The 11,586-nt window shown below is 37.1% G+C and overlaps 1 protein-coding gene across 3 annotated transcripts in view; it reads right to left on the bottom strand.

The window, feature by feature from the left end:
* Positions 1-3,380: 3,380 nt before the first annotated feature.
* The window catches only part of LOC132135321 (CAP-Gly domain-containing linker protein 2-like), a 41,129-nt gene continuing 32,923 nt past the window's right edge, over positions 3,381-11,586 (bottom strand). For 2 of the 3 annotated variants that reach the window (XM_059547186.1, XM_059547188.1), the window contains 8 exons: positions 6,933-7,898; positions 6,526-6,583; positions 5,748-5,831; positions 5,431-5,587; positions 4,405-4,564; positions 4,017-4,205; positions 3,824-3,886; positions 3,381-3,746 (listed from right to left, as the gene is read on the bottom strand). In XM_059547186.1, coding sequence (XP_059403169.1) covers positions 3,735-3,746; positions 3,824-3,886; positions 4,017-4,205; positions 4,405-4,564; positions 5,431-5,587; positions 5,748-5,831; positions 6,526-6,583; positions 6,933-7,898 — 1,689 coding nt within the window. In that variant the 3' untranslated portion in view covers positions 3,381-3,734. Of the gene's footprint in view, positions 3,747-3,823; positions 3,887-4,016; positions 4,206-4,404; positions 4,565-5,430; positions 5,588-5,747; positions 5,832-6,525; positions 6,584-6,932; positions 7,899-9,198; positions 9,250-11,586 lie in introns of all 3 variants that reach the window. The other variant, XM_059547187.1, reaches the window with a different exon arrangement.

Raw genomic sequence — 11,586 nt, 5'->3', positions numbered from 1 at the left:
TAAATCATCCCACTCTTAACCATGGATGAGATCGTATTAAGAACCGAGCACTGAAGGGTTCTATTGTATCCGTTTTCTTATTATTATTAGTCTAAATAACCAAAAGTGCATGTATTTATTTATTTTATTAAAACTGTCTGCAAACTTGGTGGAATGGTCCCAAATCCCATATGCACATTTATTTAATACTAGGTGGCGCTATGATATCTAAAAGTGTTTTTGTTTGTTTTTTTTTGTTTTTTGCAAGTAATTCAGGATCTAAATTTATCTGAATTCCTGGGTCAAGACAAACAAAACCTATGTCTCAGATGTCATTTCTGTCTATAGAATAGTTTGAAAAATATTTCGATTTAAACTAATGACATTTCTAGGTGTGGCCCACAATGACAAACTGCTAAAACAGATGCTAAAATGTTTAGAGGATATGGACCATATTTAAAACGGTTATGCTTATAGGACCCAGGAAACACATAACATGTTTAGTACATTTCAAAATGTTGCATTTGTTGGAATAATGCCTTAATAATAGTAATTTTGTATAAGTTTGTATAGTACAGTTCTTTAAGTCTATGTGACACAAAATATTAAGGCAGCATTGATGATCTATATGTGATCACAAACTGCTGTCTAACAACAAAGGTTAGAGATCAACAGAACAGGCTGATTTGTTTTGTTATGTCTCCACCTACCGGCGTGACATAGTAGTGCGTTTATCCCTCACCTCAGTCATTCCGTAGAGGCTGGTCATTAGTTTTGCTGGTGGAAATCATGCTCTTGCTTGCAGATATGTATTTTCAGATGGCCCTGGTGCCCATATGGCCTATATATTTTGCTCTCCGGATATTGCACTAGCTTAAAAAAATATATTGGCTCATATCTTCAGGATGATTTGAGGAATGAAAATTCATTTGATAACTTCTTACTAAACTTGTCTCTCAGCGATATATGGGATTTTTAAACTACGAGCTCATTTGGGCCTGTGGATTTTAAGGAAAAGCTTCTTATTTTATCACTACTTAATTTGTTCACTAATAATGTATATAATTGTCATTAATCACTTTTTGCCTAAATGAACCGTTTGATTAGATAATGGAATAACATTATTCTCAGAAGTGATATGTCATATTTAACTTTTAATCAAAAAGATTCTGGAAAATTAATAAAAAAAACTTCAATTGTTATATTACTAAATTATGTTTTAATATTTGTGATTACATATTTATTTTCTGAACTCTTAACAGTCAATATGAATTCCGATCTGCATGTTTCTAGTTCCTTGTAAAATAATTATTTTCTTCTGCAAAGTTTTTTATTAGGGGCTAAGACTACACTACAACAAATATTTGATATACTCTAAATAAAACAAAGATTATTTGAGTATGCTTAAGAAAATAGTTTTTCAGTGATTTACTTAAAAATGTCAGGTTTAGTTTAATGTGGATAACCAAACAGTTGATGCCAGCCATTGTTTCCAAGAGTATTTTTCCCCCATTTTTGTCCAGCCGACTAACCTACAGTAGCTACCATTACAAGAACCATAACTATTGGTACTATATTTAGAGGGATAGTTCATGCAAAAATGAAAATTCTGTCATCATTTACAACCTGATATTTTATTTTACCGTAGTATATACAGTCAAAGTTCCTGTAGCTCATTTGGTAGAGCACTGTTAATCAAGCGCAAGGTTGGGGGTTCAATTCCCCGGGAACACATGATATGTAAAAATTGATAGCCTGAATGCACTGTAAGTTGCTTTGGATAAAAGCGTCTGCTAAATGCATAAATTTAATTTAATATACATATATATTCTTCAAAATATAGACATTTTTGGGTGAACTATTGCTTTAAGACAGTACATGTAGGATTGGGGGTAATGGTAATCAGCCACTGAAAATCCCATGTTTACTGATCACTAATCTGAATATTAATGCATTCCAATATGACAGTAACCTTTTCAAATAAAATGTTAAAAATCATAAAATTTCAAGTCCAAATTGTACCATTTCTTGAAAATGACAGATAAATTCTTGTGTATATAGCGGTGAATTGAAAAGTGCTTATGTATGCACTTGTTACAAATAATACACACTACAAAGTGTCTCTTTGTTAATATTTAATCACTGATTCTTGGGAATCATTACAGCAAGTGGTGAGTGAACTGTTTCCCAAAGGATAAAGGCATTTTTATGGAATCCAGCTGCAATCTAAAGAAATTTCAACTGCAAAACTTGGGGCCAGCCCTATCATTTTCCCTAGTCCTTTTTTAAAACAAATGTTTTCTTGGTTCTAATAGCAATCACATCAGTATAAAGTTGCTTAATGAACAAACATGACCTAATTGCACAGTATTTCATCCACATGGTTTTTTCAAAGGAGAGTAAATTCCGGAATACCATTGAGCAGACACTGATTTATGGGATTTCAGTTATGTTTTGTACTGTATCTGTTTTAAGATCAGATTTGTTACTAGAGAGATCTGGATGGAGAAAGAAATCAGATCATAGTAAAGGATAAACAGTCTTTTTTGATCTCTTAAGGGGTTGTACTACAGGTGATCTTTTCTTTTTATCAAAATAAACTGACTTGCATATGACAAAAAATTTCAATATGCTATTTATTTTATTTTTTTACTTTTTTACTTTATTAAATCAAATGTGTGCATGTTAATTAACATGCTATTCACACGTTTCTAAAGAAAATGAAAACCCAGCAATATCATTTAAGCAAAATGTATTTTCAGTGGTAAAACATTTGCCATATGATCAAAATGTAATTTCAATGTAAAATAGTTCATAGAGTCTCAAAACTGTTCGATTCATGTCACTTGTGTGTGTAATACCTCCTCTCAAGCCCATCAAGAAAAGATTCTCTAATTCTCACCTCCAACTGATTTAAAAGAATGAAATCACTCAGCAAATGATTCAAAACAAGAAACAAAAGCTGTTGGTTCAATGTTCATTTGAATTGAACTACAGGTTGGAAGTTGCCATTGTATGCTAATATTTTATAATATTACCAAAGTATGCACTAATATTGACTGAAACTGCAATACTGGTTTTTGAAGCTTCACGGTGCATATTAACTTGCTAATTCTGTTGACCATGGTTGCTGAATACTGTATAATTCATACTTTAAAATTCATGCCTCAAAAAAATTTAATAAAAAGAAATCAACACAGAAATGAGCAGTTATAGAATAACGGAGCCTGTCTGTTTTATTTACTTGTTTGCTACAGTATCTAGTGACCAGTGACCAGCCCAAGACCTTCAAACCTTTTGCTGGGAGTTGGCCAGTTTATCTCTTTGAACATACCATTTTTAAAAAACATAAATGGCGAATAAATTAAACCGTATAAATTGAGGCCCAAATGTTATATAACAGAGTACTGGTTTATCCGAGCATTCAAGTATCCTGCCCAACGTTCTCTCATTTGTTAAGTCAGACATCAGTGTCCATCTCGGAGGTAGTCTACAGGGTCGGTGTGTCAGTTTATCCGTGTTGTACCACTGACCTTCAAAATCACTTCTGTTATGTCTTTTTATAGCATGTCAGATCATCTTAGATACTCTTTCGATTTGTGGTTTCTTTCTGTTTGTGCCTCTAAAAAAGTCAGGTTTTGGTGTTAACTGTAAACAGAAGAGAAGATGTCCAGTGAAGCACTAGTCCAAAGGTCTAGGCATCAAATTGGCTTCATCTTTTCCAATACACCTCCTTAGAACTGTTTTAGCCCTCCTCAGTGTTCTTCCTAGACAGAGAAACGGAGTTTAGGATGATATAGAAATATTAGGTTTCTGAACTCTTTATGAACAAAGATCTTTTAACCTCTTGTGTGAACGAAGTGTCTTCTTGATGGATTCCATTTGCAGAATTTGCACTAGCATGAGCCTGTGAGCACAAAGAAAGAAGAAAAAACAGAGCATTTGAATATTTGTTACACTGTTAGACTGGGTTGGTATACAAAACAGTGTCCACTGGAGAAATAGTCAGGAGCAGTGGCATGTTGTCTGCTGTTGACCTGGTTCTTGTCCGGGCGGGTGCGCATGGCCTGCACTAGCTGGTCCACGTGTTGGTTGTGTTCTAGAGCGTTCCTCAGGGCATCTTCTGTGCTCAGCAGCCTTTGACGCAGACGGGTCACCTCTGTGTCTGAAGCAGACGGGTCCATCATCGAGTATCGACGATGGTCTGGAGAGGACCGCTCCCGACCCTGAAATAAGGATAGAAATAGTGTGTTGTATAATACAAATATCATTTATATATTTTTATATATATACATTTGTGTCCGAGAGGAAATCCATAATTAGTAAAGGAAAGTTCTCTCAAATGCAGTTTAAACGTGTCAACAATGGCATGAATTGTTTGTCATAAAACAGAAGCAACAGCAAGTTTCTGCTCATGTATCTCACCAGCAGCAAAAGTTTCTCTCGGAGGGTTTTGATGTCATCCTGTAGTTTCTGCTCCTTCATCCTCCACTCGGCCCGGTGGACTTCACGGCTTATTTCCCAATCCACTCCCGCTGAGTGACGCGGAGATTCCAGCAATAACACCCGAAGTTCATTCAGGCTCCTGATACGCATTCACACACACACAGAAAATGACAATGTATTGCATAAAACTAAATAATAATATGAAGAAAAAAAATTCTAAACAGAATTTTAGGGCAACATTCTTCGGTACTGTAGCGCCTGTTTGACCCAGTCAAATTTTTAAAAGTACATAATCAAATGTACTTCTGTACATCATTCTCAATGCAAAGTTGTTTAAAACGGATAGTCCACCCAAATCAGAAATCTTGTCATCATTTACTCACCCTCACGTCTTTCCAAAGCTGTACCCAAAAAGGAAAATCTTGTCATTTACTCACTCTCAAGTCTTTCCAAAGATGTATGAGTTTCTTTCCTCGGCGGAACACAAAAGAAGAATTTTGAAGAATGTTGATAACCAAATGGTTCTGATTCCAGCTGACATCCATAGTATTTTTTGGTACTAATATGGAAGTGAATATGAAGTGAACCAAAAATGTTTTGATTACCAACATTATTCAAAATATCTTCTTTTGTGTTCCACAGAGTTTAAAAACTCATACAGACTGTTCCTTTAAGAGCCCAAACCCCTGACAGGATATTCACTGTCGGCATGTGGCATTGACTGAAAAGGCTAAATTAAGTTTTGGCCACAGTTTTAATCAATGTAATTGTCTTCATTAATTGAAATAGCTCTGGAGTGGATTACAATCATCTTTATCCTTGTGTATTGGGAAGCAATACAATCCAGATGATGGTTTTTCATGACAGGGACAGAACAGAGGCTGGGATACTAATTTCAAATACACACTATATTGTATAGTGTAGAAGTTGGAAATGGTTAAAAGCTAACTCACACCTGTAATAAATCACAAAGTGTCCTCTCCTTCTCCATGTTATGCTCTTTACCTCTCTTTCTTCAGAAGCTCCTGGCTAATAACCACCAGCTGGCCTGAGGCATCATGGGATTTCTTGGTCATGGACTCCAGCTCTGCCTCCAAGCGTGTCTTTTCCATAACGAGTCCATCTGCCGCCTTCTCTCCCAAACGAACCTTTTCCTCCAAGGCTACGCATGCGTTTATTGTAAGGAGAACAAAATATCACTAGCATCATACTATGTTATGATATATATATATATATATATATATATATATAGCTCTCTTAGATGTTTTACAAAAAACATAACAAGAATGGCATAAATGTTACACCTTAAATGTGATACTTACCAGTTATTTGGGTCTTCAGGGAATCTACTTGGGTTGTTAGAGTGGATACTTCTTTTTCCCTTTTTGTGAGTTTCTCCAGGGTTTCTAATAGAAAGTTTAAAGTTATAAACACAGGCATAGAGAACAACTTTCTCATTTTGAAATGTCTGAAAACTACTGAATAATTACTTTTAAAATTTTGATTAAAAAAAAGAATACCAGAATGATCTAGCATACCACTGTCAACTAATTTACATACACTACAGTGCAAAAGTCTGGATCATTCAAATTAAATATATACACTGTATATATGTATTTATTCAGCAACAATACATTGAAGTAATCAAAAGTGACAGTAAAGACATTTATAATATTATTAAAGATTTATATTTCAAAATAAATGATGTTCTTTTGAACATCAAGGAATCCTGAAAAAACAACAGATCACGGTCTTCACAAAAATATGAATCAACATTTAACTGAACTGTTTTCAACTGTGACGATGATAGAAAATGTTTCTGATGATTTCTGAAAGATCATGTGACACTGAAGACTGGAGTAATGGCTGCTGAAGACTCAGCTTCGTCACCACAGGAATAAATGACGTTTTAAATTATACTGAGACAGAAAACAGTCATTTTGACTTTGTAATAATATTTCACAATATTACTGTTTCACTGTACTTTTTGGCCAAATAAATTCAGCCTTGATGGGCATAAGAGGGCGTTTTCAAAAACAGAAAAAAATCTGAACAGTTACAGAAGTAAACAATCGTTTTTTTTTGTTGTTGTAAACATACCTTCCATATTCTGCTTTAGTTTAATCTTCTCTTCCGAGTTTTCATTGTTTTCGATCATCTGGATGGGCAGAAAACATTATATTTAGGTGAACTTAAAAAAAAAACTTTTTTATGATCTCCAGTCAACAATCCTAAAGGTTTTAGAATTTCTGTTCAAATTTGGAGCTAATACCATATGATTTCAATGGGGTCACACATTGATAATCTAAGTATCAAATTAGATCCTCTTACTGGATAAATATAAATGTATTTTAGTTTTTTTTGGATTTCAGTTTATCCAGTAGGATCCTTTAGAAGTGGTTCCAGGTATATACAATCAAATTCTAATTTTAGTAAAAGAAAATCAGCACATTTGTAAAGAGCAGAATCATTGAAATAAATAGGGTTTTGTCCCAGAGGTCACTGACGTTAACATCCTGGGTGGTGTGGTCCGCCTCTACAGCTTGGAGTCGGTTCTCACTGACTCTCAGCTTCTCCTGCAGAGAGAGGATCTCTGCTCGGCTCTGAGCTTCAGCCTTCTGCAGAGCCTCATAATCTACCATCTTCTTCTCAGCCAGCTCTAGCTGCTCTTTGAGAAGATGGGTGGCCCTTTCCTGCTCTTCATGGGACCTATCCAACTCGCTGATCCTCAGCTCTGCCTTCTGAAGCTTCTCCGAGATCTCTTTGAGCTCCAGAGAATCCTGGTTGCTCTTGGCTTCCACCTGGATCTTCCAGTTCTCCTCACTCTCCTCTAGCTGGTCCCGCAATTCCTGAAGTCGGGCACGTAGATCTTCACGCTCTTTGGCCATCACGGCAACATCGATCTCATGTTTGGCCTTCAGGTTCTCTAATTCCAATTGCTGCTCCATCTTTAAGCTCTCCAGAGCTGCTCTCATCTCAGGTGTGGTTCCTTCAACCTCTGCTCCACTGGTCTCACTGGCCCCTCGATCTCCTGTTAGCGAGGCTTTTAGTTCCAGTAGAGCCCGTTGATGGTCTCCAACCAAAGCGTCAAGTTTGGCTTTCCAGCTGTCCATCATCTCCATGTTTTCACGAGTGGCTTGCTGAAGTCTTTGCTTCAGGTCGGAGATCTCTTGGCCCTGACGTTCTGTGGTGGCTTTAAGACGTTCAACTTCTTTCTGGCTGCTGCTCAAAGATGCTTCGTACCTCTCGCGCAGCTGGCTGCTCTCTTCACGGCGTTCACGACCTGCAGTAAGAAGCTGTTCTCGCAAAACCAGAGTCTCTGAGCTTATGCCTGGTCTGCTGTCTCCAGCGTCTGTGCCAGGACCGGAGGAGCCTCTCTGAAGCCGAGCCTGGAGCTCCTCGACCTCAGCCTTGTGCAACGCCAATTCCTCTTCCAGCTGCATAACACGACTCTTCTCCTCAACTGTAGTTTGCTAGAGGACAGAAAAAAGGTTTTGAAGGATCTTTTATATGCTAAAAACCTCCAATCACTCAGCTCAGGGGCAACTCTCAAAGGATTTAGTCATTTTCTTCAACAAGACATTTGACTTCAATCTTAGGATTTAATTAGAGATTCAAAGTAAAGCACATTTTGAGGGTGTTTGTCACTGTATCAAATGGAAAAAGCTCATTAAATGACAAAAGTGATGAAAATAACAATACAAACGACTAAACTAGGGATGCACTATAAACACTGGGAACCTTAACGGTTACGGGCCAATGTTAAGGTAAATCTGTAGAGGTCCTAAAACAATTGAGAAATTACCATTTTAGGACCATAAAAATTTTACGTGACGTTATTTTCATGACACTTAAATACAATTTAACAATACACAATTTTCATGTAAAAAAAAAAAAAAAAAACAAGACAGAAATTATGTAAATAATCCTGTCCAGTAATAATTAATTTACTGTTCAATTTAAATGATCAAAATTCTATTATTTTTGCATTGTAGTAATATTTTTGAGTAACAGAATACTACTGAGAACTGATAATGATATATATATATATATAACTTTACAATCTGAATCATTAATAAAAGTATATCAGTTTTTCATTATTCTAATGAGATTTTTAAAATTACAGTACAGTAAAAAAAATATATATCACACTGTTTAAAAATATATATCTATACTGTATATTGTGCATCCCCCAAATAAACATTTTAATGTTGTTGATAATCAGTATGAAATATCTTGGAGAGTTGCCCACTAGAACTAGCGACTGAAGGGCAATAAAGGCATGAAAGGCAAACAAAGCCTTCGCTTGCCCTGCAAACATTTCAGTGAATGGCCATTTCTTCCAAAATGGCTCTTGCATGTGCAAAAAAAAAAAAAAAGAAGCAGATATAGTGCAACCTATGAAACTACACCAGCATTCCTGTTGAATTCAAGCCCAAGCAAGTCTGTCCATCTAGAAGCAGCCAGGCAAATATGAGATGGAACAGCACATAGCAAGTCCAAAGGAAAGCATTCAAATTACGTTTAAAGAAAAAAAAAGAATCAGAACACAGAACACCCAAATATTAATATTAGTCATTCTGGAGTCATCTGAAAATGTGATAGTTCAAAGAAAAATATCATTAGAGGTTATCAGAGGTCAGATAATACTATAAGAGTTCATAGATGCAGGCTCAAACCACAAGAGAGAAAAGCACAGATCTACATAAAATATCTATATTTAATATAGAAATCCCCTCTTGAAACCACAGTGTGTTACTCCCTTTATATCACCTTGACACTCTCGCCCAGCCTCATGGGTGTTGGCTGGAGCCTGCCTCTGACCTGTTGATAAATGTGAAGTCCTGTTGATTAGAGTGCCCCAACTGTGTTGCCTTCATTCACAATGACAGCCAAAACTACACTTTTACATTTACTCAAGTAAATGTGAGGCCCTGTTTATGTCTGGTATTAAGATGTGTTTTGATCGATCGGATCACAAGCAGACAAGGGAGACACATTCCCGCTTACACCTGATCTTTTAATCAGTCTCTCCTGTCCACTTTCTACCATTTTCCTGATGGGGGGGGGGTCTATGGACGGCTGTAAGTATGGGCTTATTCCTGTTCTTGTGATCTAATATTGCAAAATAAGCTTGCATATATATTATGTTAGGTAAATTTTTTTTGCCTGAATGCACTGTAAGTCGCTTTGAATAAAAGCGTCTGCTAAATGCATACATTTATTTAAATTAATTTATTCATATACAGTATAGAGAGAGAGAGTGAGACGTTATTTCCGGGTCCAACACATTTTTTTCCGTGCACTTCAGCAAGTCATTGACATAACAGAGTCTTTGAAGCATTTCCTACATTACTTCTTTTATTCTTTTTTTTATTCTTTTTTTTCAGTCATTTAATTTAAATGTGTATTTCAAATTTTTTCCTGCCCTTTTTAATTCATTCATTTATAAATTAATAAAAACAAAAAAACAGAAAACGAGTCATAAAGTGTACAATAAAGCACAATCAAATCCTTATATATAATCACATTGCGCTTGAATCAAGTTAAAGGTGTAATCTGCCGATTGTCCTGCAGGTGACCGCATAAATCTGTCTTCTTACGATGCACTTAGGGCTTATGATTACTCCAGAGCACTTGTAGATCTAGGATGATTTTCAAGTGCTACTTAAAGGTACAGGTTGTAGGAGCTGCCACTAGAGGGTGCACTACCAAAACAATAACAATTGCGTGGTTTGGTCTTCATTGGTCCAAAAATTCATGCCCGAACCCGAAAGAGACCCGCAATGTACTACACCGAACCGACCCGGACCCGTCTAATATTTCAAAAGCTGGACCCGGACCCGTGTAGATCCGAGAAATGCCTACCCGGAACCCGACCCAGACCCGTCTATTATTTGAAAGCTGGACCCGAACCCGTCGGGAAGACACAGACCCGACTGGACCTGATTGTCACATATTCCACCTTAAATTGCTATTACAAGTCAATAAACCTGTTGCGAAAAATACAGCTTTTTGTCTTACCTAATTTAAGGAGCCGTAGTCTCTCTTCCTTGTACCTGACTGCCTGTGATGCATTACAATCCTCCGACAAGAAAGTTATCCATGTTATTTCTCTCGTTATTTCAAGTCCAAGCTTAATCCACTCATTATTTCAGCTTCAATAGTCCTCTTGATGTCATGGTGACGGATGACAAATGCAACTGTGCACATGTACATTCTGACTCGAGTTAACTCGCATAATAACCTCAACTGTTTGCCCTTTTGAACTATAATAACGATAGCTTGTGCAATGCCATGGCCGCTGATATTATTTATTTGCCAACATCTCTGTGCTCTCTGCTCTGCGTCAAGTCTGAATCTGACCAATAAAACTTTAAGATTAAACATTTCATTTATATTATTATAAAAATGGAAGAAAATGTAAAGCGCGGTTTGGCGGTCAAAGTGTCCCTCACTGGTTGCAATAGAAACATGAAACGCGCTCAAGACTGCACATGCGTGCTAGCTGTATCTACCTTAAATATGCTTTAACGCAATTTGAGCGTCATAGAAAACATTCATGTGACAGTTCACCTCAGATTGTGTTGCTGATTTGAAATATATTAAATATGAGTGTGTCAAGTCTGCAAGCATTGCGGCGTCTGATTCTAAGGGCAGAGAGAGAGAGAGAGAGAGAGAGAGAGAGAGAGAGATCGCTTTTTTTTGGCTCACTCTTTTCTTTTCCTAATTTTACAAGTTGCAAGTTACAAAAAACACAAGCAGTGTTTGATCCCGGCCGGGTGTTCTCCAAGTGCGATGACTCCGATCGCACGGGTATTACACACAATGTTAAACCGGGACCCGAGGTAATAGACTCGAACCCGACCCGGACCCGGCTGATCATTTAAAATATAGACCCAAACCCGTACGGGTCCCAGGTCGACGGGTCTCGGGTGCACTGTGAAGACCTCTAGTTTGATGATGCTAAGAAGGAGCATGGAATGATGGGATTTGTTGTCTTCTACCCAACCGCTGACGGCCATCAATCAGACAGAAAGATAAATCATGGATTTAACAGATGCAAAGACGCGATCAGACTATGGATCAGATGCTCCTCGTGCGGGTCTAGAGACGCGATGCCCCGCGTTTGGCGTGTATGCCCCATAATACTAATCTTGT

This window comes from Carassius carassius, chromosome 4 (genome assembly GCF_963082965.1).
Source record: "Carassius carassius chromosome 4, fCarCar2.1, whole genome shotgun sequence".
In the NCBI taxonomy this organism is placed as follows: domain Eukaryota; kingdom Metazoa; phylum Chordata; class Actinopteri; order Cypriniformes; family Cyprinidae; genus Carassius; species Carassius carassius.
This window is presented reverse-complemented; position numbering and strand designations above follow the sequence as displayed.